The sequence below is a fragment of the Microtus oregoni genome, unplaced genomic scaffold (assembly GCF_018167655.1).
Source record: "Microtus oregoni isolate MIOR12 unplaced genomic scaffold, Mior012 000038F_ref0000394, whole genome shotgun sequence".
Taxonomy (NCBI): Eukaryota; Metazoa; Chordata; class Mammalia; order Rodentia; family Cricetidae; genus Microtus; species Microtus oregoni.
The window spans coordinates 3,769,073-3,796,100 of NW_024543097.1; the positions used below are offsets into that span (position 1 = coordinate 3,769,073).

General features: G+C 34.4%; 1 protein-coding gene across 9 annotated transcripts in view; it reads right to left on the reverse strand.

Moving 5' to 3' along the window:
• Kansl1l (KAT8 regulatory NSL complex subunit 1 like) overlaps positions 1–27,028 on the reverse strand; it is an 86,864-nt gene that overhangs the window by 2,245 nt on the left and 57,591 nt on the right. For 2 of the 9 annotated variants that reach the window (XM_041631732.1, XM_041631730.1), the window contains exons 7-14: positions 17,206–17,368; positions 15,025–15,132; positions 7,080–7,208; positions 5,027–5,145; positions 4,222–4,346; positions 2,932–2,983; positions 1,681–1,793; positions 285–453 (exon numbers count right to left, since the gene is read on the reverse strand). In XM_041631732.1, coding sequence (XP_041487666.1) covers positions 285–453; positions 1,681–1,793; positions 2,932–2,983; positions 4,222–4,346; positions 5,027–5,145; positions 7,080–7,208; positions 15,025–15,132; positions 17,206–17,368 — 978 coding nt within the window. Of the gene's footprint in view, positions 1–284; positions 454–1,680; positions 1,794–2,931; positions 2,984–4,221; positions 4,347–5,026; positions 5,149–7,079; positions 7,209–15,024; positions 15,133–17,205; positions 17,369–27,028 lie in introns of all 9 variants that reach the window. The other 7 variants (XM_041631731.1, XM_041631729.1, XM_041631737.1 and 4 more) reach the window with 4 other exon arrangements.

Below are 27,028 nucleotides of genomic sequence, written 5' to 3' on the forward strand. Positions count from 1 at the left end.
GTTCTGTAAGGAAAGTGCAGTGGAATCCCCATTCTCTAACAGGTAAGTATATCGACAGGTGGCAGTTGTTACTGATATGCTATGCCCCAAAAATTAAAAATACAAAAAAATTGCTAATGTAATGGAACTAGGGTACTCCACTATGTACCTTCATGGACATGCTAGACTGAATGTCTCACTGAGTTTGATATGCAATAAAACAATGTACAATAAATTCCTACACATAAGTGAGATGAAGTTAAAAGGTAATTAAAACACAATATAATCATATAACCTAGGCTTACCTTGATCTCTTGACTATCATTTAAAGAAAGTGAGTCCTGAGCGCACAGACTGGGGTTCTCTGCTGGGAGCTCAAGGGGGCTCTCGGCAGCACACTGCTGAACACTGCTAAGGTCACTGGGGTTTTCCTTCAGAACCAAGTCCTGCCCTTCCAAGTTTTTACTGTAAGCTCTAGCAAGGAAATAAAGGAATACAGGGTATCACTAAGTCAGTACTGTCTTTTTCTCAGCTCAAGGTCATGTGATGCTCTTCCCAGTGTTTTTACAAAAGGTTGTTATCCAAAGTTTAAATATAGTACTTCATCCTCAATGAGTTATCAATAATAGTTACAGTTAATTTTTTTTACAAGACAGAAAGGACCATGTAGTTGACCTTTATATCCTTTGAATTATTGGGTGTTTCTATAATTATTTTAATATACGTGAAAGCTTTAGTTCACATTTTTCCTCTGTATTTCTGGAAAGTTGTATCTAGGATGTAGAAAAGAACTGGAATCCTCAAGTTTCATTTCCATTAAGAGAACTCTTTCAACAAAGATTTAGAGTATATCTGAACAGCTAAGCAGAGAAAGGACTTTAATATTATTTAACTAATTGACAGATATTCCTTAAGAGAGAAGACAGCTAGATTTTACATGAACTTGCTTTTTTAGTTGTGGCTGTATTAAAAATGAGGAAATGTAACTGCAAAAATACTACAGGTATTTTCAAATAGATAATTATTAACTATATCATAATTATTCTCTCCCGAAGTTTTCTTATGGGCTTGTATCTGACTTTTGAGTATGAATTTGGCTCTACAGTACATGTTCTAATGATCATCCTGCCTCAGGAAACTCTGAGCATGTGCCCATATCCAATGTTTATATTTTTTAAAGTTCCATGAACTACTTGCCTTTTATACTAAAATAAAATTTCTCAAAGAATTTGCGTTAAGTATTATTCTTGAGGGTTTGCTAAAATGGATTACCTAAACTCCAGTAGCAATGCTGGGTTCACTGTTTAAAGTACATTGAAATAACCTGCTTTTAGATTTTGGAGAAGAGGTCGTCACTGGGTAGTCTGTACTGCTCTTAAACTGGAGAATCCCCTGCCGCTGCCTCCTCATTATTGGCATGTGCCACCACACCTATGTGAAATGACATGCTCCTAATAACTGCTAGGTAAGTATGATACCGTGACTAGCAGCACATGAAAAAATAAAGTACTAGAAACTCATTTTAACGTATATAATTTCCCAGGTATATTTTGAATGTAAGTTTGTATATAGGTGCCACTTTACACAACAGCTGATACTGCATCCTGTGATTTCCTTGTCAGTGGTCTTTCTTGGATTTTATGACTAGTTTCTGTTCATTCCTCATATATTGCTTTAATGTTTTAAACTTGAAATACTTGCCTGTTATTTCTTCTATGCCACTTGCTTTGCTCCCAGAGTGACCACCTAGCTTGCTCTCTCTCTTCATATTTTTTGTGTCTTAGGGAGAAGACTTCATCAGAAAGATCTTCTATCTGGTAAGATTTTTGAAACAAAAAAAAAGGGGGGCGGTTCAAAGAGTCATTTTATGAGCACAAAGCCTTATAAAACATCCTACTCTTGGCCCATATTTTAATATGTGCCTAGATTATAAATGGGTCCCCAATGCTCTCCATTTGCTACAGCTTATGGAATGGTTTTGTTATTTTGGGGGGACAGGCTCTTGCTGTACTAAGGTGAGCTTGAATATACACTCTTTTACCTTAGCCTCTGGAGGGCAGAGATGACAGGTATGTACTATCTTACCCAATCTACAAAAAATAGTCTTAAACTTTATTCAGTGTTCTAAAAATATGTCAGTGTCCAAAAGTGTAAAACTGATTGAGGTAAATCAGAGTTTAGTTAACTGACTTCATTAACTGGATACCTCTAGGGAATTTTGTTTTCCTGGCAATTATCATTCTGGCTTTAGCAAGAGTGCAACAGAAAAGCAAAGTGAATTAACAACAGAAACAAGACCAATGGATATAGAAGCACTGTAAATTGACAGAAACTGTGTGTGTGCCCGCTACATAATTCTAATTTTCATCTAAAGACTATCACCTTGGAATTAGCTGTTTTATAGTATTTTTCCCTCTAATTGTTCTTTTCACTAATTCTTTGAGAGTTTCGAGTTTCATACAGTGTTTTGATTCCCACCAGTAGACTTAATGCTCTCATCTATACAGGTTTAGAATCTTTTACCAATAATTTCGGTATCCAATAGTTGCGGGGGAGAGGGACAGAGCTTTTTATATAACTCACAGCCTGATTTGAAATGCTGTGACAATACTTATTTTTACTGTTTTATCCCCTTTGTTGTGAATATTTTACTACAAAGCATTACTGTTTACTTATTGGTAGGACTGTCCTTGTGTCTTGGTATTAATACTACATATATTCCACACTACCTTTTGTTTGATTTGATTTGGGAGATACACTATGCCTCATATTATCAGTTTTGCAGTCAAATTTGCAAAGGAATAATTTTCTAAAAATAATATCCTTTTAGAGTTATTTTTATAAATAAAAAGTCATATAACTTTATATTTCCTTTTAGATATTTACATATTAGATGATTTGGGCTTTAGAATATGAAAGGTACAATTATCACATTAAACACTGGCAGCTTACCTCTTCTTTGCTTAAGTTATGTTCAAGAGGCTGAAGAACAACCATCCTCCAGCTGTTCAAAATACAAAAGAATTTCAAACAGCTTTTATCCAAATGCCGCATTTTATTTTCTAAACACAGCTAAATACATTAGGGCTTTATTTCCTCAAGATTCCATAATTCACATGGTTGTGTTTTCATAGTTTGACATTGTAAATAGAAAAAAAAAGCTTTTATAATACTATGCCTTCTAGTGAATAATCTCTTGTACATAGTTGCAGTTTCTAATTATGTGCTGTCTTTGAATTAACTTACTGGTAAGCTGATAAACTAGAGGAGAAATCTGACCTGACTCAGTGCTTTCCGGTTTTCTTTGGTATGGAAATGTGTATCGTGCCTCCTTTTGAATTAGTAGCTTAACAGCTGGCTCACAGAATTCTTCACTGTGAGCTGAAAACATTGTTGCTATGGAACACTATTAACCACAACAATACTTATTGTAGAAAATGCCAATCCTGTAATGCCTACTAGGAGAGTGCCAGACTAGTTTCCTCAGATGAACTGTGAAGTAGTAAGTGAATTTACAGAATTAAAATGGAGATGGATGGGAACTAATATAACCGTTACCTAGCCATGTGTTCATCTCCAACTTTTTCTATTTCCTGTGTCATTTTCACATCTAAGAGAGATTGCTTTCATTGTTGCTATAAAACATGGCTGTCTTCATTGTCAGTGGATGCAGATCTGTGCGTGGATTTGAGGAGTGGCTTAGTCTCATTCTTTTCTAGCTCAGCCTTCTTATATCAACTATTCCAAACCTGTCTGGCTAGGCCTTGCACACTTGAGTCTATGTAAATAATCATGTTTACTGTTAGGGATTAAATTCCTAGATATTCCCTTTCATTTTCTATTTGATTTTTTTACTGCTGAATTAGAGATAATTCAGAAGCTCACTTTGTTTACAAGCACTACTGTCTTACCAGTGTGAGTACACATGCAAATATTGTTGCTTTCTCCTTTGGATTCTCTGCAACCAAATCTACCTCTATCATAAAAGCAAGAGCTGTGTGCTATAGTGTTTACACTGCTGAAATAACCATGCTAATAAACATATATAATAGATATTTAAATATAAATAAGTAAAAATGTATTTTGAATGCTAAAGCCATTCAGTTTAATGTAAGATTTCCTTTTACCTTTTCCCTTGTATGCAAATAGGGAAGGGGGAACATTTTCCTTTTAGTTAAAACTTGACTCTGAATTTAAGTTTATTAAAGAAAGAAGAAAGAAAACTGATGTAAGTATACATACCGTGGAGTAAGTATTTCTTTATACTGGAGTTTCTCTAACTTAGCTGGTGCTACTAATGACATGGGAATCACAATGTTATCTATATCGTAAGAGCTCTCACTTCTTAACCTCCGTCGAGCAGTATTCTGTAACACAGAATTATTAGCTAACTTACAGTAATGTTTGTTATCTGTGGTGATATTCCTTCATTAGTTATATAAAAATAATACATAGTTTATCTGTGACATAATTTTGGTAAATGCATTGTTGTCAATGATTTGATTATAAAATGCTAAGAAAACCAATTAAATTTAAAAAGTGCTTATCTTCAAAACAGATGTAAAGCATATTTTGAGTATAAGAAACACACATAATTATTTGAAAGGCTATGAAATTTGAGAAGTCTCTGAGTGAAAATGGCTGCTACAGATCTTCATGTATGCGCTTCTGACCCAAGCGTCAGATTGCCCAGCTAAACCTTCATTCCCATGACCTCTCTACTCCTGGGCACCAATAATTAAATACATAAATACATAAATAAATTGATTAAAGAACAATACAAATCCCATATATTCATTAGCCAAAACTGTTTGGCTTTGGATGAAACAGTAGAGATGGTCATAAGATTTTAACATAATCAAAGAATGAGCTGCTTGCCTACAAGTAAAAATGGTTTGTTTAACCAAATTTACTATTTCCTAAGTAAATAGTTATAAAACAGTTTAGTGAATAGGTCTGGCATAGACAACGTTTTTTATCAGCTTGTTTTACTTCTTAAAAATCTATAAAACTAGTTTAGAATTTACAAGATTTAAAAACAACCTACTTGTGAGGATGAATTCTGGGTTCTTGATGTAACATTGGTATTAGAGGCTGTAGTAAAATCGCAATGGGATCCTGGTTCTGTACGTTGGAAAGTAAATTCTTCAAATCTAGTTCTTTCTCCTGCTATGGAAAGAACCCTTCAGAATGTCACATGTTAAAAATGACCACATGTACTAGAATTATTTTCCAAATAAGTGAGAGATGGTTGTTTTGTTTGTATTTGTTTGCTAGCTTTAAAAGACAAAATCAGAAAACAAAAGGAAATTATAAAACAAGAGTCTTGCTTATATTCTTCCTAGCAATTATTTGTAGGACCTCAGTGTTCTCTGCCTAGGTCATTGTGTATTGTTCCTTGAGTACCCTTCCCCATTGTCTTTTCCCTGGTCTTGTTTTTAAAATGTCCCACTCAGGCTGCATTGTCAAAACTCATCTTAGATTTCTTGCCCTTTTTTCTTATCTTTGCCTCCTTACCTTCCATGAGATTTCCTCAAGTTAACTGTCTTCAGTTTTTATTTTTATTGAATTTCATTTATTTTTATTTAATTTTCATAAATTCTAAAGGTTCTTGTTTTCTGATATTCATTTGATATAATATCCTATAGCTGTTTCATGAATGAAACTCATTTACTCACAATATTCATTTGCTATATGCTTTCATTAGTATTACATGTTTCATCAAGTTCTGATTTTTATTCTTTGTAAGTATATTTGTGTTTCTGCTCACTCATGTTCACTCATTTAATGTATATTTGAATTTAGTATGAATTATTTAAAAATATTTTCTTCATAATGTAAAATGTAGTAAGACCAACTATATTTACATTTCTTCAGCTGTAAAAAATTCTTTATTAACTGTTAGTTGCTTCAAGTCAAAATTCGCATATTGAAATGGTAATTGTTCTCTAGGTTTCTTTTATCCCTGAAGAATTCATTTATCAGGGCAGTGTCTTATTAGGGAGATACCTAATTTATTAAATTTTCACAATTATCTACTTATTTATTTGTAATATATCATTTTATTGATTTTTAACATCTTCTTATATCCATTAAATTTGAATCTATCACTCATTACTATTTAGATAATTAATCAGTATTTCATAGTCTATATTAAGAGATTACAATTTTCCCAATATTTTGGCATGTATATATGAAAGTTCCTTAAAAGGTGATCTTTGCTTGTCTGTTCTTAAGAGACACTTAAACAAAATCTCTAGATGCATTTGAGAGCTTGTTCATTTTCTGCCACTGTGTTTGATCAGATTATAATGATTATAGATCTGTTATTTAAAGTGAAATTTCTAAAGACACTAGAGATAAATGTAGATCCATTATATAAAATTATAATAATCAGTACATTTTGAATGTGATTAGTTTCTAAATTATTGAGTATGTCCTTGTTACTGAAATATAACATCTGGGAAAGATTTGACTCATGAATATGATGTGTGTTAGGACACACAATTACCAGATGTGCAGAGATTACTTTCTCTTCAAAATATATACCTTGCTGGCTTTCTTCTTTATCATCAACACCAACTATATAAGTGTCATCTCCCAAGTCCCCACAACAACTCAGGCTGGATACAATCAGAACAACTGTTTTCAAATACTACCTTTTGTTCCTTTTGTTGATCTGATATATACAAGTGGGAGACTGGAGAATTGAAAAGGGGTATTGAAGTTCCTCAGCTGACTCAAAATCCAAGACATTTAGTATTACTCACAAGTTTCTATCAGGTAACCTTATCCTGACCTACTCTGAGTCCATGGAGACTAAATCCTGTGCAGAGAAGAGCTGACAGAAGGCAAGTAATTGGAACACAGAAAGAAGTAGCTGACATAAAGTGCACCGATACCAGCTATCAAACTCTTCATTAAGTACATGAGTATACTCATTTTTTAGGTAGATTTAAGTAGTTTTTGGTAGGTAAGGTGTTTTAGGTAGTTAGTGACTGTTTTGGATTATAAATTTCCACAAGACAAGGGTTCTTTGAAAAATGTAACTTTTATTTTCAATATTTAACACTAATGGTCACATCTTCATTTTAACCTACCTAATGCTGTTTCACTCAAGTGTCTCTTTTTTCTTCCCTGCAATAGTTGTGCGGATGACTGTGACCTTATCTGAGGCTTACACATAGGGGAATATCCATTTCTCCACTGAGTCAGAGAAGTCCCTTGTACTAAAACAAACAAAAAGAAGCGTGAAGTTTTGTCCTTTAACAGAGACAGTGAACAACTAAGTTGTTTCTACCTATAATGTTTAAAATTTTAAGGTATAGTTCAAAATTACATGAAATGAAATAAAAATTCAATTACTAAGATGAATGGTTCCTAAACTAAAAATAAATGAAAAAATAGGATTTCTCAAAAAATATTCTCAGGAAATGCCTAATTTCCATTTATGTTCTACTTATTTACAAGTGGATAAAAAGAAGGGCTATGTACTCAATGTCTTCAGAATCAGTGAGCACGAGTTGAGATGACAGTTGAAACCCTGGGGTTGTTATCTTAAATCTAAAAATAGTCCACACCAGCTAAGTGCCAACATGTCATGACACATGGACTCTGAAAGCAAGAACCTCATTTTGTCCAACTATGGCAGTGATACCACTGTTACTGAAATTTTAAGACATGAATCTAAAATAATTTTAAGTCATTATCTCTGCCTTAGTTTCTTCAACATATTTATAATAGCAGCACTCTTAGGGTTATGAAGATTCAATAAATTAACTCCTGAAATAGGTATCTGCCATGGAAAATGTGTCATAAATGTTAGCTTTAACATCATGAATGCTGTGTATCTGAACCTTATAGTTCAAGTATTGGTTTAGTCAGTATCTTAGCTTCTTTGGGGGAACCAGTGCATAAAGGCTTGGAAATATGGAAGAGAATTAAAAAAAAAATATGTAGACTCAAATATCAAAACACACCAAGGACAAAAAAAGGCATAGCCTAACAGTTATCACAAATCCAGTTACAAGGTAGCTCTAAAAATGACAAGCCAGATTTTTTTATACATAGGTTTATGCATAGATGCATACATTTATCATCAAAAACAAGAATTTAAATCAGGATTTATGAAGCATCTCTGTAAAACATCCTATGGAATTTAGCTGAAGAAATCCAAAGCAGAAGTACAAAGGAAAATGGCTACCACAAAAATGTAATAAATACATGTTTTTCTTGACCTGAAAGAGAATAAAAATGACAACGGAGAAATGATGTGGAGCATCTGGTAGACAGTGGAAACCAGTATTCTTTCAGCTTGACTACTTAGAGAGGTTATCACTCGGGTAACAGAATCTAGCTTTCCATAGAGAAATGGGCTTAAGGCAAGGACCTCAAGCCCCACTTTGAAATGTTCTCTGTTGTCCCAAATCCAATCTGAAAATAATTTTGAGTCCAAATCTCTGCTTTTTAAAAAATGATTACTGTAAATAATAGTGGTAGAACAACGCTAGCATGAAATAACAGTTTCAAATGTGAGTCCAGAAACCTAAGATCTCAGTACCGAAACCATAAATGAACCAACAATCAAGAAGTGAAAGAACTATCTTAAAGAGTTTCTGGAGTGTTCTGAGTATAAATAATAGGTCTGTAAAACAATGAAGAGAAACAAGCCTAGAAGCCTCTGCAGAGCAATCTCAGAAATGTAAAATATACTTTTTCAGATTTAATAATGATAATGAGTTGAGTCATGTAACAAAATAGCATCAGCTAGAAGAAATCAAAATTTGGACTAGAAGAGATTCCACATTTGAATGAATAGAATGAAGAAAAGAAAATAGAATGATAAGCAAACAGAGTAAATGGAAAAGAGCGTTTGAAGAAATAACCCTGAGTTTTTCCTGAATTGTTTACATTAACTCTTAAGATTTCAAAGAATTCACTTAAATATAGAACAGCAAATTTTTTACAAATCTGCTGTGTCACAACAGTACACAGAGATATGTATATCCTAAAAGTTGCAGAGAAAAGAATTTAAAAGATCATTGTGAAGGAATGAGGATTAGTGAAACTGGATGAAAGAAAACATGACTAGGGAAAACAACAGAATTCTAAAGACATCTAAAACGTCCTTCCATCCAACAAATGGAGAGAAAGATGTTAAACAGGAGATGGCAAGCGTAATCTTCACACACCCGCACAGAATAACTAAAGGGTTGGAAATTTACATCAATTTCAATTGTACACCTTTACTGTCAGTTTGGTATTAAGCAAGTACCATCTACATCACCCTTTAATTATCTTCATTGCCTTACAGGTCAGAGTGAGGGGAAAGAGGACAGAAGAGCCTGTATAAAGGTGCAAAATAATAACAGTGAAAATCAGCAAGCAGGATCCAGTCTCTGTTGTTGGAGTTTAAGGGTCTTCCATTAATTCCTCAAAATACCTTAAAATACTGGTAACAATTTGTAATCTTTCATTGGCTATGATGATTGAAGGGAACTAAAAATGACTTTCATTGTAAATAGATTATTGTGTTGGACTTAATGTAGACAGAGATTAAAAAAAAAAAGCCTATAAAATCATACTGGATGAAGTAGCCTGAGCCCTGAGTTTTGGAAGTTTATAGGTTATACTTTTCTTCTTGCAGGTCTTCACGCTAAAAAAAATTAAATACAACAACTTTGACATACTCAAATTCACACAACAATTGAAACAATACAAAGAATTGCCATATGCCCTTTATTCAAATATTCAGATACTCTTCTGTATAAATTCATCTTTCTGACATGGTCAAAAATACAATATTTCTCAAAAGCAAGATCTTTTATATACCCACATAGTTGTGAACAATCAGGAGAAGCATTACTAGCTAGTTTATAGACTTATTCACTAGTTGTCCCTATAATCTTTATGGACTCTTAATCATGTGATGCATTCTTTAGATCCTCTCTTAAAGTCCTATCTCCAAGAGCTCTGCTCCCTTATTTTTACCCTATATTACTTTAGTAAAGACTGACCTTTCAGTTGCTTTGTCTGGCATTTCCTATTGATTAGACTAATCATGTATTTATACAACTTTACTGTTTGACTTTAACCCTACTTCTCTGTGTCAACATGAGTTTGTAAGTATAAAGCCTGATAGGACAGGATAAAGTGCTGTAGCTTACCTCCCACATTCATTCTGCAGAAATACCAGGCTATTTGTAGTACTTGGAAGCACACTATCTTATGCCTCCACAATACGTGTTTATTTCCATTATTTAAAGTCTTACATAATACAAGTCAACACTGCATATATTAACATATTACGCAACTGTGACAGTATCTAAATTGGCTGCAATACAGTTGAAATTGAGTGTTTTGGGCCCCATACTGAAATTCTTGAATCTGAATCTGCCTTCTAACAATAGTCTTCAAGTAATGTACTTGCATGTTGTGTTTGAAGAACACTCATTTGGAACTTTCATCCTTATGTAGATTCCAAAATGGCACTTAGCATCTTTACCTTTCTGGAATTATTCGCTATTTCTCATCCCCCTTAATCTCTCTTTTTGCCTTGTCTTAGGAAGAGTTAGTCTAGACTGTTACCATGTTTCTTTGCAGCACCCATAATGGTTATTGTTAACTTTCTTCTTTGCTTCAAATGTGTGTGTATAAAATCAATAACAAAGGAAATTAAATTTGTATTTTCTTTTTATTATCTATTTACAAAATATCTAAAAATGTATTTAATTTCCTGTGCTTTACCTTTAATTTTTCAGCACTTAAAAGTCTGCTTTGCACCAAGTACTTTCTCAATGTGGAACCTACTTTTATTTAAGACATAAAAGAATCCTAATGCTTATTTAAGTTGAGAATGGTAGGGAATAAATTAGGGGAAAAGAAACTGGTATACAAAAGAATATTGCATTGGTTTGCCTAGTAGCTTGGCAATATAAAACTCAAATATATTCTACTTCATACCTTTACAGTTTTTTATTTTATGTGACAGCATATGACATATCACACTATATTATTGATAATTCAATATTAATTCATTTCCTAACATTTATACTGCTACCTTTTACGTCAGAAAACAGTAGACCATTAGAAGAAAGGTAATCCCCTTCCATAATAAATCATATGTTCACTTTTGCATATTCCCTTTCCCTGAAACATGTACATTTGATAACCCATACATACCTCAAATATGAAGTCACAATTTAAGTTAGAATATAAATGTGTAGTTATTTTTATCTCCTAATTTACTACTCATCATCAGATGTTGCCTAACATTTCTCTGACTACTATTTGGGTATTCTATAGCTGCTAGACTCAGCTGCTGTCACCACCATCATGAGAAACCACTGTAACAGTCTTTAGAATACTGCATTTCTGGGTTTTTAAAAAGAATTTATTCTCAGGATAAATATCATTGAGTAGAATTATGTCATATAAAAGGACCTGAACATAGCCTACATTACTGCTTCTGTCTTCTTAAACAGAGATTATTACTTCTTGCCCTAGATGTTTTGTAACTTTTACTATGAAACATTTTAAGACAAAGAGACTATAATAATAACCTCGCATGAATGTGCAGCCATCTTTAGCATAATCAACTAGTGACTAATCTTGTTTCATCACACTCTTGCTAACCTTTAAAATGCTGCAATTTTTTAAAATAAACCTAGACTTTTTATATGTATCATGTCAGCATGAATCTCTAAAAAACTGATAAAGTATAGGTATAGTTAAGTGATTACAATGCTTTATTAAAAATGACAAAATATTTAATATACAACAATGTTCATGTTTGATTTTCTACAAAGTGTGTTAAGCTTAGTCTTTTTTTTTTTTTTTTTTTAAGTCTGGTGGTGGTGACGCAGGTCTTTAATCCCAGCACTTGGGAGGCAGAGACAGACAGATATCTGAGTTCCAGGCAAGCCTGGTCTACAGAGCAAGCTTCTAAACAACCTATACTACACAGAAACCCAGTCTCAGGTTGGGAGTGGGCTCCAAGTGTTTATGTTTATAACTAATTTCTTCATCAGAATTCCAACCAACTCCTTATGTTGAAATTGATTTATATAACAACTTTTTTACATAACTAATTGTAAAACACCCTTCCATTACATTGCAGTATTGTTTTCATCGCCAGATGAAACTTTAAGATTAATTTTTAAAAATTGCATATTCTAGTATATAATTAGCCAATAACATAATTGTCATATTTGTTACTAATCTTACATTATTACAAAATGCTGAGTCATTTCTGAATAAGATTTTTATAACTAATATTAGACTATATTTTTGAAAATAATTGGGCCATTACACAGAGTTTGCACTTCAGTAAATATTCTCAGTAGTTACAAAAGTAGAAATTTAGTCCTAAAGTTTTCTATGTGAGTCTCAGTGCCTCCTAAATAACCTGTATAAACCCTTGGTGTCATGTGAAATCAGACTACTGTTTTTATTGTAGCAATAGAAATTATTTAAAATGTTTGTTCTTATTAATAAGCAAAATACTTAAACATTCACAAAATGTCTAATACACAAGTCATCAATAAATGTTATATTCTCCTTTTCATTATAACTATCACCAGGAAGATCTAGATTTTCTAGTTTTCTTAATACACTATTAGCGTATTCCTCTCTAATATATCTGAAATATATACAAAAATTCATCTAAAATTTGTTTTAATGTGCTACAAGAGAAGATATCATAATCAGTCATTATTTAATTCTACTGGGCACAAATAAAAAGTGATTACTCAAACACAGCCTTTGACCCAGACTACTCTCTAGCTCTTCTTCATTGTGATTTGCTTATTCAAGAATAACGATACCTGTCTTTTGTTTTGTACCTTCCAATAGTGTTGGTATAAGACTACATCAAGCATTTGTTGTTCTTGTCATTGGTTTAAAGATTTGTGTGTGAGTGTTTTGTCTGCATAAATGCATGTGTATCATCTGCATACTGGTACCTGTGGGAATCAGAAGAGGGCATAAGATTCCTCTGAAGTGGAGTTACAATGGTTCTGAGCAACAATGTGGGTGCTGAGAGCTAAAACCAAGCCCTCTGTAAGAACGTGAGCTTCTAACTGCTGAGCCTTTTCTCCAGCTTCTTGTCACTGGTAACTATTGACTAAAGCCTCCTTTCAACACTGTAGTAATACACAGGAAGTCCTTGAGCCTTTTGTTTTATATTTATTTAGTTGCTTTGAGTTGGCTTTTGTTCAGTACCATCATACTTTATAACTATAAAGCATTTTAATATATGAACATCTCCTTTTGAGATCTTTTAAAAATCGAATTTGCTATCTTTGAATATTTTCTCTGAGATAAACTTAAGAATAATTTTGTCCAAATAGAATATTTTAGCTAGGCATGGTGGCATATGACAAGAATCCCAGGATTTCAGAAGCTGAGCTATGAGGACCCTGAGTTGAGAACAGCAGAGCTGTCTCATTGTGTCCCACTTTGGCTGGGATACCTATTGTATCCCAGGCTTCCCTAATTCTGGCAACCCTGCCATCAGCTTCCTCAGTGCTAGGATTATAAAAAAGAATTCTTAATAAATGTAACTCTAAAAATACTTTCCTGTCAAGTGTAGTGGTGCACGCCTTTTGTTGCAGTACTTGAGAGGCAGATCTGTGAGAGTTCAAGACCAGCCTGGTCTAACGAGTTTGCTCAAGACAGCCAGGACAAACAAGAAACCTTGTCTCAAAAAAACAAACAACAACATCCTTTCCTGATTCTAATTAAAATTCTCTGTATACAACAAAATACAAAAACAGACATCTTAAGTTACAAAGTGTCTTCTGTTCAGAGCAGTTTATTCTCTCCATACAGGAACATCTTTCATGCTGTCCCTTAAAAGTCTAAATTATTAAAAGTGTTCTTAAGGTAAACCCTTGCTTACTCTAGAGACAGTGCCATGTCTTGAATAAAGACTTTGTTACTTTATATATTCTAAATACTACTGTAATTTATAAAAGTTGGTGGGTTTTTTTTTTTAAATCAGTTTTCTCCCTCTGCCTCCCAGAGCTCTTAACTCAGGATCTTGGAACACTGAGCAACACACAGTTCCTCCTCAGCACTAAAATAGCTGGTCTTTATGTTGATAAAAACCAATTAACATATATTTATTTTACTATGGAGTTTTGCAGGTAGATATTTTTACCTGAGAATAATTTGTTTGCCTTCTTTTGATACTAAATTTACAGCATTGTAGACAATCAGAAGTGCTTTTTTCCCCCATTCCATATTATAATTTCCTTGAGGTTCTATTATATACACTTTATTTTTTACTTAAAATTATAGGAGTCAGCTACAATTTATTGTGATTTATGTTGTGAAATAAGTCTTTAAACTTTTTTATCCAGAAAAACTACCAATACTATATATTATAATAGTTCCCAGATCTTGATCATTTCACGATTGTACTCTTTGTAAATATAAACAAAATTGATGCTTTCTATGGTTTTGGGGTTTTCTCTATATGTGGTTTAGCTACATTTTTCCTTTTATGTTTTCCCCTCAAGTATTCTTGATGAGCTATGGGATATTTCAAGGTTACCAAGTATACTATAACTCCAGCTTACATGCAATAATTATCTGAACTAATAAAACAAATTGGTATCCTTAATTTACCATATAATAATACTACTTTCTACTTATCAGTAGGTCATAACTTTCATTCAATAGGTACCATACATTGCATCCTAGGATTGTTTCTATGTTCGTTCATTCTTTCATCCATCCATTCATTCTTCCTCTCCCCTTTTCTTCCCTCTATCTCCCTCCTATTCTCTCTCACCTTCTACCCCCTCCCTCCCCATCTCATGTCCTAGGACTAAAGGCCTTGCCTCAGACAGTAAGCAATGCACAAGCTTGTGTGTGTGTGTCTCTGTGTGTGTGTCTGTGTATGACTTATGGGAAAATGTGTTAAAAATTAAGAAATTGCATTTATTATTTTGTTACATTTTATTTGCTTAGAATGTAAAAAGTAAATGTGGGCAACATAAAAAAACATACAACTGCACAGGATTTGTAAATGTGACGTACCAGATGGTGGCGCTATGATACAGTCACCTACAAATGGATTTTCAGCAAGCTCTCCTTTTACATTGGTCTTCTTAAGTAAGTTCTCAAAATGAAAATGAAGGGGAATGTCTGGAAAAACAAAGGAAAACATTATTTTCAAGGAACACCACTCACATCCTAATACTAATTTTATTTCCTTTTAATAAATAGTACATAAGCTTAGGAAAAGAAAAGTTTATACAGTAAGCGTTGAGAAGTAGAGGTTATCAAAATAGTTTTCCAACAAGGTTGGTAACAGTGTTTAGAAAGTTAGTAATTTGGTATACTTAATAAACAAGAAGCTAGCAGATGAGTAGCTGTAACATCCCTTTAGTATGTAAAATGAAGAATCATTGTAAATGATGAGTAGACACAAATGAACCCAAAAGATCTTTATGAATGCACTTAAAATAATGAAAATGGTCTTTATGAAAACATTTAAAATAATGATATGTTTACATGGTTGTTAAACAGGGAAACACCGCTACATGCATAATATATGAGAACTTCAAGTTTCACATTCTTTGACATGAACAAACATAAGTGAAACTAGTTGTATAAAGACTAAAATTCACTGAAAAGCTGTCTTCCTTCAGATAAAGTAAATTAAAAATATTAACATATTTTATACTTAAAATTAAGCCATGTTAACACAAGATTACATTAATTTATTGTGTTCAAGGGTGGCAGGTTTGTTCAAGTGCTACATGTAAGTGCATGGAAATCAGAGATGCCTCATGGAAGTTTACCTGACCTGCAGTGTGGGTCCTATGGATTGGGACTGTTGTCAGCTTTCTAGGTTCCTATTACCTGGTTATTGAGCCAACCTACTAGGCCAAACTTGATATTTACTAAGGATTCTTTTCATTCATAAATGTATAACCAGAGCCAATGAGCTAGCTTAGCAGATAAAGGCATTCCCATCAAGCATAACAGAACTGACACCAGAGAACTGATCTCTGATCTATATGCACACATTATGACATGTATACAACTATATAACACACACACTCATTTTAAAGAATGTAAGAAAAAGTCATGTTAAAAGTATGGATAATAGACACCTAAATGCGTCCTGAGAAACATTTTTAGCATTTTTTTTGACCTATTGAATGTTTTGCCAAAATTAGTCATGAACATATATATGTGTTCATATATATTATATAATATATAATATATATATATTAGGATAGACTAAAAGAGGTAGTCTGGATCAGGCTAGCCTGCATCTGCTTCCTTAGTTCTGAGATTAAAGTTTTTTATCTCCTTGGCTGTCTCAAAGATATACTTTAATGGCAAGTCCATGTGTAAATAGAAATGGAATTTGCTACAAAAACATGGAAAAATGAAATGGAAACAAATTAAATACTATGCTTTAAAACTCTTTTTAAACTTTTCAAGAGTTGTTTTCCAGTTGCTTGTTTCTCCAAAGAGCTGTTCCTGCTCTAACAAGCATACCATCTGTTCTGCCACTGTGAGAGGGAAACACGACATATGCAGAGCTGGACCTTGTTCTTCCTATGTACTCCCTCAAGTACCTTGTGGACTTTTAGAAAATATTTTATTTGTTTATATCTTACATTTAGATATGGAATTAAAGCTAGAATGCAAGTACCATGAGGGATTTATTTCTACTTTGAGCACCTATTTACTGAGATGTTTGTTGACAAAGCTTTAGCTTGTAAGTAAAGAAGCTAATCTTACTAGACTAGGAGGTCTTGGAGTCTGGAGGGTAAGTATATATTGATATGATCTCAGAGTTATGATTTAGAATGAGGCTGTCTCAACCCTCCAAGTTATATCAAGCGAGAAGCACATTAGTTCATTTTGAAAGGTAATAAGAATGTGAGTCTGGTGATAAATGACCTCAGCTCCTTGCTCTATTGTTCATTAGCTGAATGACTATGGGTGAATAACCTCTCCAAGTGCAATGTGTTCATGTGTAAGACGAAAAGGACAACAGAATGTGCTCTTATGGGATTATGAGAATTAAACAAAAATATCCAAAGTTCCAGGGCTACATAGTTAGGTAAGTCTCAACACTCCCCCTCTTCAAAAATAAAACTCAAAACATTTTTAAGAGATTATATTTTAAATATAAGAGATTTTAAAAGATTATATTTCATTATGAAAAAATACTCAAATTTTCATTAGGTAGCTTACCTGATGGCAGTGACAGCACAGGATGAAAAGAGGGATCTAGTTTCGTGACATGTTCTCTTAACAGCTCAGACTTGGAACTCTGCTCCCAGAAGTCCGAACGTAAAGGTGATTCCATGTAAGGCATCTGTGTTGCATTTAAAAATGCTTCTTTTGAAGGTAAAGTCTACAAGGAAAAATGCATAGGTTTTACTTGCGTTAAGACCTGGTCACACACTTACAATACAGTATGTATCTGTGTGACACTAGAGTAAGTCCTGGTTGGTAAGTCACTGCGATATAGAATGAGAAAATTAATGCACTGGCCATGTATCTAGAGAGGTGTGACCAGCCCCTTCAGGCTTTCAAATACAGAGCAGTATCTGACACCGTCTTTTAGCCTCCTTCAGCACCTGTGTACACATTTTTTGTCAGATTTTTTTTTAGTTAACCTTTTTATTGTTTCCATTATTAAAAATTTAATTTTTTTCAAAGGTTTTTATTGTATAGGCTAGAAGAGGGTGAGGGATATTCCAAACGTGACTTTTGTGGGACATTGTACCATCATGGCTGTACAGGGAATTGAACTCAGGTCCTCTTCAAGAACAAGTGCTCTTAACTGCTGAGCAATCTCACCAGCCCTATTGAAGTTATTTTGAAATGAAATTAACTGTTATCTATTAAGCATGCCCGGCTTTCTTATTGCGCCAATGTATGTTTATATTGTCTCAACTACTATGCTCAACTTTATTACTGTGCCAATGTATTTATATATTGTCTCCAGTAGGAGATATATTGTCCATATGTAATACTAGTTTGAATGTTTTTAGTTAATTCTAAACTGTTTCTTACTTGGAAATCTAGCCATGCTGATAACATTTAACAGAAATGACATTAATTTATAAAAATTTCAAATGATGTGTGTGGGGCTGGAGAGATAGCTCAATAGGTAAAGAAAGTCCTTGCCAAGTGAGGATGAGAACCTGATTGACTATTCCCAGCATCCATGGAAAACTCCAGATGTGACAACATGCATTTGTAATTCCAGTGCTTAGAAGTGGAGACAGAAGCATCCTGGAGGATCAGTGGCTTATCAATCTAACCAATTGATGAGCTCCAATTTCAGGAGCCCCTCAAAAGATAAAGTGGAGCTCTCAACCTACTGTAGTCTGAAAACTTACAGCCTAATTCCAGAACTGTGCCCTACAAACCCTCCCTTTGTATGAGGGCCACCTATTAAGTCAAAGAATGCTCTCTTACGAGCAAATGGAGACAATCACAGAAAACCATAACTGTATCCAGGTCAAGAGAGCATAGGGAGCTACTTTATTGGTTTTCCAACACAGAGTACTCAGCCTTGAAACCTCATGCACACAACAAAAATGAACTCAGCAGGTTATATATTTGTGTGTGCACATACAGCTGTGTGGGTTTTTTTTGAACAAATACAATCAAAAGAAAAAGAGGTATTAACTTGAGAGTGGCATGCACCGGAGAAGTTCCATGGAGAGTAAAAGGAGGGAAAGAAGTGATATAAAACTATTAAAAAGGCGGTGAAGAAGACAATGAGTATCAGCCTCTCATCTCCACCCATAAATGTACAGATGCACACACACACCTCCACATAGAAAAGTAAAATTTTAAAAATGATCTTGGTTGTAGGAGCTTTTGGTGTATTGTTTACCAGGATATATTCCCAGTTTGCCAAAATAACTTATTTTTTTTTTCTGAGCCTATCGAAATCACTACATTTTTCCCTGATAAGTTGCATTGTTGTATTTATAAAGGTCAAGTCAACCTTGGATTGTTTTGAAGAGTCTGAGTAGGGGTTTGTCAGATTTACTTTTTCAAAGGCTCAGCAATTGGTTTGCTGATTTCATATATGTTTGTTTTATATTTCCCTGATCCATGTCTTACTTTCTTTAGGATTAATCAAGTGCTTTGCTACAATTTTTCTCATGAACATGTTCTTTTAGTTTTCTGTGTCTACTGTGTGTGATATACACGGGTGTATGTGTTTACGTCTATGTGTATTTGTGTGGGGTAGGTGCATTCACCATGTGTACATGTGGAGAGCCCAGAGGTCGGTATCAAATCTTCTTCCCCTATTTCTCTCCACTTTACTGTTTGTTTTTGAGACTGTATCCGATTTAACCTGATACTGGCCAGCTTGTGCCACCACCCCTGGCTCTTTGTATGGGTGCTACAGATCTAAGCTTGGGTCTTTATGTTTGTATACAGCAAGCACCTAACTGACTGAGCCCCTCATTTGCTTTTTCGTGCTTTCCTATAGAGTATAATCATCATAATTTTGTTTCGCTCCTAAATTCAGAGTATTGTTCTTTCAGAACTGCTGCTGCCATCTAGCACTTAAAGTATTCATTTTCAATTGCAATGCCTGTCTTGTCCATTGTAGGCCATATGTTGTTTTGGTAACTTTGCTTTCTCTTTAGAAGCTTTAAGATCTTGTGTGTGTGTGTGCGTGCGTGCGTGCGTGTGTGTGTATTCATAAATTTCATGAGAATCTGTTTAGGTGTGGGCTATTCACTTAGTTGCCAACTGAATAATTAATGGACTTGTTCAAACTAAGTATATACTTTTTACTCAGGTAACAGAAATATATGCTTGTGTTCTAGAAAATTCCCTTGGCCTTATATTCCAATCCTTACAAAGGCAGATTAAGTCCAATAATTTTATTTCTAATTTCTAAACACTCAGTTTTGCTTTATGAGTATTATAATAGTCTGTTCTGGAAGTTATATCTCTACCAAGGTCAGCTTTCGTCTCTTCATCTTTTTCTTTCCTTTCTCCAAAATCCTATCTTCTCATTTCTCATTTTCATTCTATTGTTTTCCAAGAGACAGACTTGGTTAACATTTACATTTTGTCTTTTTCCCAACTGAATATGAGCTCCATGAAGATGGGAACCCTTCTATCTTCTTCACTATGGTATCTACAGTGTCTAAGAATTGAGTGGCACACAACAAGTAATGTTTCTTACTAGAAGAGAGAAGTAAGGGAAGTACAATACTGCTCCTCAAGTACAGCACTATAAAGTCTAAATATTCCACTGATAGACATAAAAGCCTCTTCCCAATAGAACTCCTTCCTGAATGATGTTTTATATGCACTTATGGAAGTTATCTGTACCAGCTTGAACTTACTGGAAGTTTGTACTTTGTAAGGCTCATTCATAGTAATCAGACCTGTGCTCTTCTATTATGAAAGGGAAGATAGAATAATGTTAGCCCTGCAAATTTCTCCAAAACAAGAAATATTGGGCAAAAAAATAGTAAAAATAAAGAAGTTGGAGAAGAAAATGTAGCATTATATTGGGCAAATGTGATAGAGAAAGAACTATTTCATACACAAAGAATATAGGGAAACAAAGGACTACGCAAGGTTACAAATAGAACACTTGTGTTCTGAAGAAGTTATAACACTTTCATTCACAGCACAGTGCAGTTGTAAATCAGATGCATGAAGAGAATCAGGTCTGCTTCATGTTCTACCATGTCCTAATTCTTGGTATTACTGTACTATTATTAGCACATGTCTGAATTGGGAGTAAACTTTTTCTATTTCTTCCCTTCTAAAACTTCCTCTATCATGTCAAATCAGTTAAGACTAGTCATTCATTGTACAAAATGTCTTTGTTTCAAGTCTTTTTCCTTCCAACTCAGTCTTTATTACATTACATTTAGTAGATTCTAATAATTACCTGTTTCTCTAGTCTCTCCTTATTGCAAACTGACCTTTTAAAGGCACCATAATAATCATGCAAAAATAGTACTTGTGACATTTCACTTCCCCAAAACAAAGCTCTTCATGGATTCCCCAACTAATTATTCTAATTCGTTGAATCCTTACCCTTCTCATTCACACTTGATGACGACTTACATGGCAGACATTGATATATATATATATATATATATATATATATATATATATATATATATATACATACATATCCTCTTAATGTTATTTAGTCTCAGCATGACTATAAAGTAGCCATACTATTTTTCCTGTTTAATTTCTCAAATGGAGTTGCCTATGTGTTCCAAAGCAGACCTTTGAAAAAATTCCTTAATGAAAGTGGGCACAAATTCCTCCCCTTCTTACAACTACATCCGTTTAGCTACCACTTCTTATAAAAAAGATTTCTATTTCTGTAAGGTTAGGGAGATGGCTTAGCGATTAAGAGTACTTTCTGCTCTTCCAGAAAACCGGCTTTGCTTTGCAGCATCCATGCCAGATGACTCATAGGCATTTATAACTCCAGGTCTTAAGTATCTGGCACTCTTTACTTTCACAGGTACCTGCACTCCTGTATACCCACTTACACCTAGTTAAATAAAATTAAGTCTAAAAATCTTTTTTTCAGAGATTTGTAATTCCATCCTCTTTACTCTGGGATGGCCAAGTGATTTGCTTTGTCCTACAGAGTGGAGTGGAAATGGTATTTGTGGTTGGTATCGTCCTTGTCATGTTGGGCATTGTTCTTAGGTGACATGAAAGGAAGCCATTTTTACTCATTGAATATGAGACGTCACAAGGTAAATGGAACTGAAGAAGCCAGCTGTCAACTACCTGCCAGAAAAATGAGTGAGGCTAGCTTCCCACAGTATGGCACATCCGCAGCACTGTAAAAAACTGCATGGCTCAAGGTGGAGCTCGGTGTCAGAGTACTTGGCTGAGGCAAGCCTTGGGCTCTCCCTCCAGTGCTGACAAAAGGCACAACTAGGGTTACGGTCCAGTGCGCTTTCTAAGTCACATACATGAGATGACCAAAAAGTGCTACTTTCCTCTAAGAAATCACTTTCAACTTTTAGTAAAATTTGAAACCATCCAGACTGACCCACAATTACATACAGTATATTTTCTCACAGAATTAATGTTATACATGTAATAAATTGAATTCTCCAACTCAAATTCCTTGGAATGTAGAACTGTTGCAATGAGGCATTCCTTTACCAAGAAGGATCTGAAGAAGATACTCTTTACAGGGTAAAGCAGATGAGGAAGAGCTGGCTTCTCAGTAGTGGACTATTGCTTAAATGATACTTAAGTCACCTCCTTTTCTTCATTTAATCAGACAACTCATACCTGGAATTAGCCTGTTTCCTCGATCTCTATCATTCGGTATTTGTTACCTACAGTTTATTCTCTCTACCCTCAAGAGATTATCTGAGACATTTAGGCTGAAATTTAATTTATCTGTATGTGTGCCTTATTTCTCCAAAAGGAATTTAATTTATGTAAAATCATATTACTTTGTACTTTTTCTGTTATTTTTTTTAATCAAGGAAAGTTACGAAAGGATGGACATACCTATATTTATTTTAGATGTTATTGTTTTTCCTGTTCTTTAACTTAAGCATTATGTTTATTAAAATATAAAGTGCTCTTTAAACATATAAACAAAGTTTATAAACCTATTTATTTCACACTTTAAAAAGGAAATGAAAACATTAAAATAACTAACTTAAAAACACTGTGTACTAATTTGCCATAAAGACTTATTAAAGAATTCTACTGAATAGATACTGAAAAGAGGAATAGTTCTGCCAATTTTATCTATTCTATAATATTCAACTTAATTTTAAACTTTACTTCAATATGTTAGGTCTACTAGAACAATTTTTGTTTTTATGACTTGGCTTGAGGATTACATGCTGAAACTGATGAATAATGAAAAAGATTTAGTCTTCATATCAGATGGCTCTTTACTATTTAGGCAAGAATAGCTCCTCAAAGTACAAGTATAATTCTTCAAAACAACACTATCAGTGGTTAACTAGTTAAAAGGTCACCTTCTAATGAAATATGTTGCTTACATATATGTTGCATATAAACAAGGGAAGAAAAGAAAAAATAAGTTAGAGAACTAGAATAGCATAGGCAAGTGGGAATTTTAAATGTGTGTGTGCATGTGTAACTATAGTAATCAAGGGAAATCATCTATTTGAGAGTGAGGGTAGGGCTTTTGGAGGGAAGAAAGGGAAAGGAAAAATACAAACAACTCGAAAAATCATCGAAAGAATAATCTAATTTTAAAAAAAAGGGGGGGGGGGGGGTACAGACCTAAACAGAACTCTCAACAGAGGAATATAAAATGGCTGACAAACACTTAAGGAAATGCTCAACATCCTTAGCCATCAGAGAAATGCAAATAAAACAACTCTGAGATTCTTACACCTGCAAGAATGGCCAAGATCAAAAACACTGATGACAACTTATGCGGTAGAGGATGTGGGGTAAAGGAACACTCCTCTAGTGCTGGTGGGAGTGCAAACTGGTACAGCCTGTTTTGGATAATCAGTATGGCAATTTCTCAGAAAAAGAGGAAACAACCTACCTTAAGAACACTTGTGGGGCCGGGCGATGGTGGCACACGACTTTAATCCCAGCACTCGGGAGGCAGAGGCAGGCGGATCTCTGTGAGTTCAAGACCAGCCTGGTCTACAGAGCTAGTTCCAGGACAGGCTCCAAAGCCACAGAGAAACCCTGTCTCGAAAAACCAAAAAAAAAAAAAAAAAACCACTTGTGGGTAAATACCCAAAAGATGCTCAATCATACCACAAGGACATGTGCTCAGCTATGTTCATAGCAGCATTATTTGTCATAGCCAGAACCTGGATACAACCTAAATGCCCCTTGACCAAAGAATGGGTAAGGAAAATGTGATGTGTTTACATAATGGAGTACAATAGCAGAAAAAAAAAATAAGAACATCTTGAAATTTGCAGGCAAATACATGAGTCTAAAAAACATTGAGTGAAGTAGCCCAGACCCAGAAAGACAAATATAAGCCAGCCTAAAATTCACAATCACAGAGAACATAGACAACAAAAAGGACCCTAAGAGAGACATACATGGATCTAATCTACATGGGAAGTAGAAAAGGACAACATCTCCCGAATAAACTAGGAGCGTGGGGATATTGGGGAGGGTGGAAGGGGAGTGGGGAGGGTGGAAGGGGAGTGGGGAGGAAGGAAGGGGAGTGGAGAAAAATATATAGCACACTAAAAACAAAATAAATTTTTATTTAAAATATATTAATGCCTTTTTAAAAACTACAAGAGAGATGACAGAAGACAAATGAGGCTCCTGTAAATAAAGTTTGATTTATATAAATTCTTGACCAGGTCATGTTCCTTATATAATTTATAACTTGTGCTGTGAGTATGTAAGTATTAACAGAGAAGGGGTTAATCATCACTGTCTTGACCCCTAATGTGATTGGAGATTATAAACATGACTATATGAACTCTGATCCTTCCCCACCTCCTAGCCACATTCTCAACCAACTGCCTCTGCTTTCTTCAATTACACATGAAATAACCTCAGATCTGCCTGCTCCAGTACATTTTTTTATTTGTGTCTACATTTATTAGATAGAATCTTCAAACAATCCTGTCATCCTAATTTAAATAGAATTAGTACACGTTCACATCAAATAATTCTATTACTTCCATCCTGCTCCCTTTAAGCCTATTTTTCCTCTTTTCAGTTTTTTTATTCTACCTGCATATACTCCCACATACACACATGAAATTTTAAAGCTAAATTCATGTAATGAGAGAGAAGATGCAATATTTAGCATTCTTTTGGAAGCTCTAGTGAGAATTTTACCTTGAAGTCTAGAACTGTATTTTTCCCAATGTTACAGAGAACTCCCTTTGCTGCCAATTAGGTAGGGGGGCTCCCTTTTACTTAAGGCTGAATTGCCAACTGAGCAGGACAGAATGTTTCATGGCAACTGGCAAAAAAATATCAAGAAGGATCTGAACATTATGGACATATAATAATTTTAATTACTAATTGTAAGTGGAATATTACCTTATAGAATGTTATTAAACATTTATATATTAAGAATTCTAGATTTTTCTGGAGAACACTTTTCTATCTCATCCATGCCTGTCAATCCGCAGCATACAGGACAACTTCTGGGAGCTGGTTCTGTCTACTGTGGGTTCAATTACACTGCAAGTACACAATTAGTCATGTAGCTGGTCTAGCCAAAAATGTTCAGATTATCTAATGGTCTCTTGCAATAGGAATGACAGACATTAGTGTGAAGATTAAGTCCAGAGAACTAAAGTTAAAACTGTGTACTTAGTGTCAGGGTCTCAGAAGCCTTTACTAGGACTTCAGAGAAGTGCCACATCTCATTCATATCCCACAACTTGGGAAGCAGATGCAAGACTTGGCAAGTTCAAAAACAATGAGCCACTTCCATGAGTGCAGACTTTAATAAACAAGTCTGCTATGTGTCTACTTTTATTTCAAAACTAATGTATGCCACACATTTCCCCAGACTGCAGTTTGAGTATTTGTAGAACTAATAATTTTACTTACAAAATTATACTTTTTAATATAGAGGAACTATACCTGAGAAGCCATATCTATAGTCTCAATGCAGGTACATGTTACTTGATGGCATCTGAGACCTCAAACTTGAGCCTAACATCATAAATGACATGATAGTAGTACATCTGGGGAAAAGTTGAGAGGGTTAGAAATGTCAATCATTGGGATCCAGAGACAGGGCTGATAGTTTCAAATGATGACCCCCCCCCCCCCATGAATCATGTTTTTAGTATTCTTGTCCTTCTATAAACCCTCCAAAATTAAAATCCACATTAACTCCTATTTGTCAATAAATTAAATATTTACATTGTGGAAAGTCTGGACTTATTCTAAAGAAATCATCCTGTAGGAATCAGAGTCTCACTCAACCCTCGGGAGAGAAGTTTCTTGCTGTAGATGGGTATTAACTCAAATATCCACCACTGGAAATGTGCAGAGAATGAGATTGGGGGCAGTCAGCCCCTAATGGGATTTCTTCATCAAAGGCTCAGGGAGCTATGCAGAAGAGGAGGGAGAAAGATTATAAGAGCCAGAAGTGATGGGTGACTCCAATAAAATAGTATCTTCCAGACATAGCAGGACTAATGTATGCATGAATTCACAGAGATCATGGCAGAATGCACAAGACCTACATAGGCTCATGCCAGAAGGTGTCCTAGTACTGAGATGGGAAGAGGACGCAGGGTCCCATCTCTAACCAAGAAACTATTTGCAATTGATGGCTGCTGGCAAAGGGGAAAGGAAGAAGTGTCACTTGATATATCAAAAACACTTCAGAGCAGACCCTATGCCTGGGAGTAGTTGACCAACACAAAACAAACTCCACGGTCTGTCTTTGGGTTTTGTGTGAACTTTTTTTTATCTTATTTTTTTGTTTGATTTTCACTTTTTCAAGAGAGAGAGAAAAGAACAAAGTTGAGTAAGTAGGGAGCTGGGGATATCTGGGAGAAGGGAAAAAAACATGATCAAAATATATTGTATGAAAAAGTGTTTGGATTGAAGAAAATGAAGCTTTAAAGAAGAAAAAAGTTATGTGGAGGGCCTGGAGAGGTAGACCAGAGGTTATTCCAGAGGATCTGAGTTCAGTTCCTACCACCTATAACAAGTGACTCACAAGCACCTGTAACTCCATCTCGACGGCAATTTAGCATCCCTTGTTTATTAGTTGCCGGGTCTCAGGAATAAATATATAGTGTTGTTGTATAGTTTTAGTAGTATTTCTTTGATGAATAATGTCTTTTACACATTTTTAAATTTATTGATGGCTGAGATATTCAATTTTATGAACGCTGTGCAAACTGCATACATTTCTACTGACAAAGATTTTATTTTGATAAAACAGAACATACTACTAGCCATTTGAACAGTTATAGCCTATGATACTGTGTATATGCCAATTTTTAATTAATCTTTTCTAGGATACTTTAGCAATATAAAAATATATATTAAACATATATTCATTCTGTATTCAAAA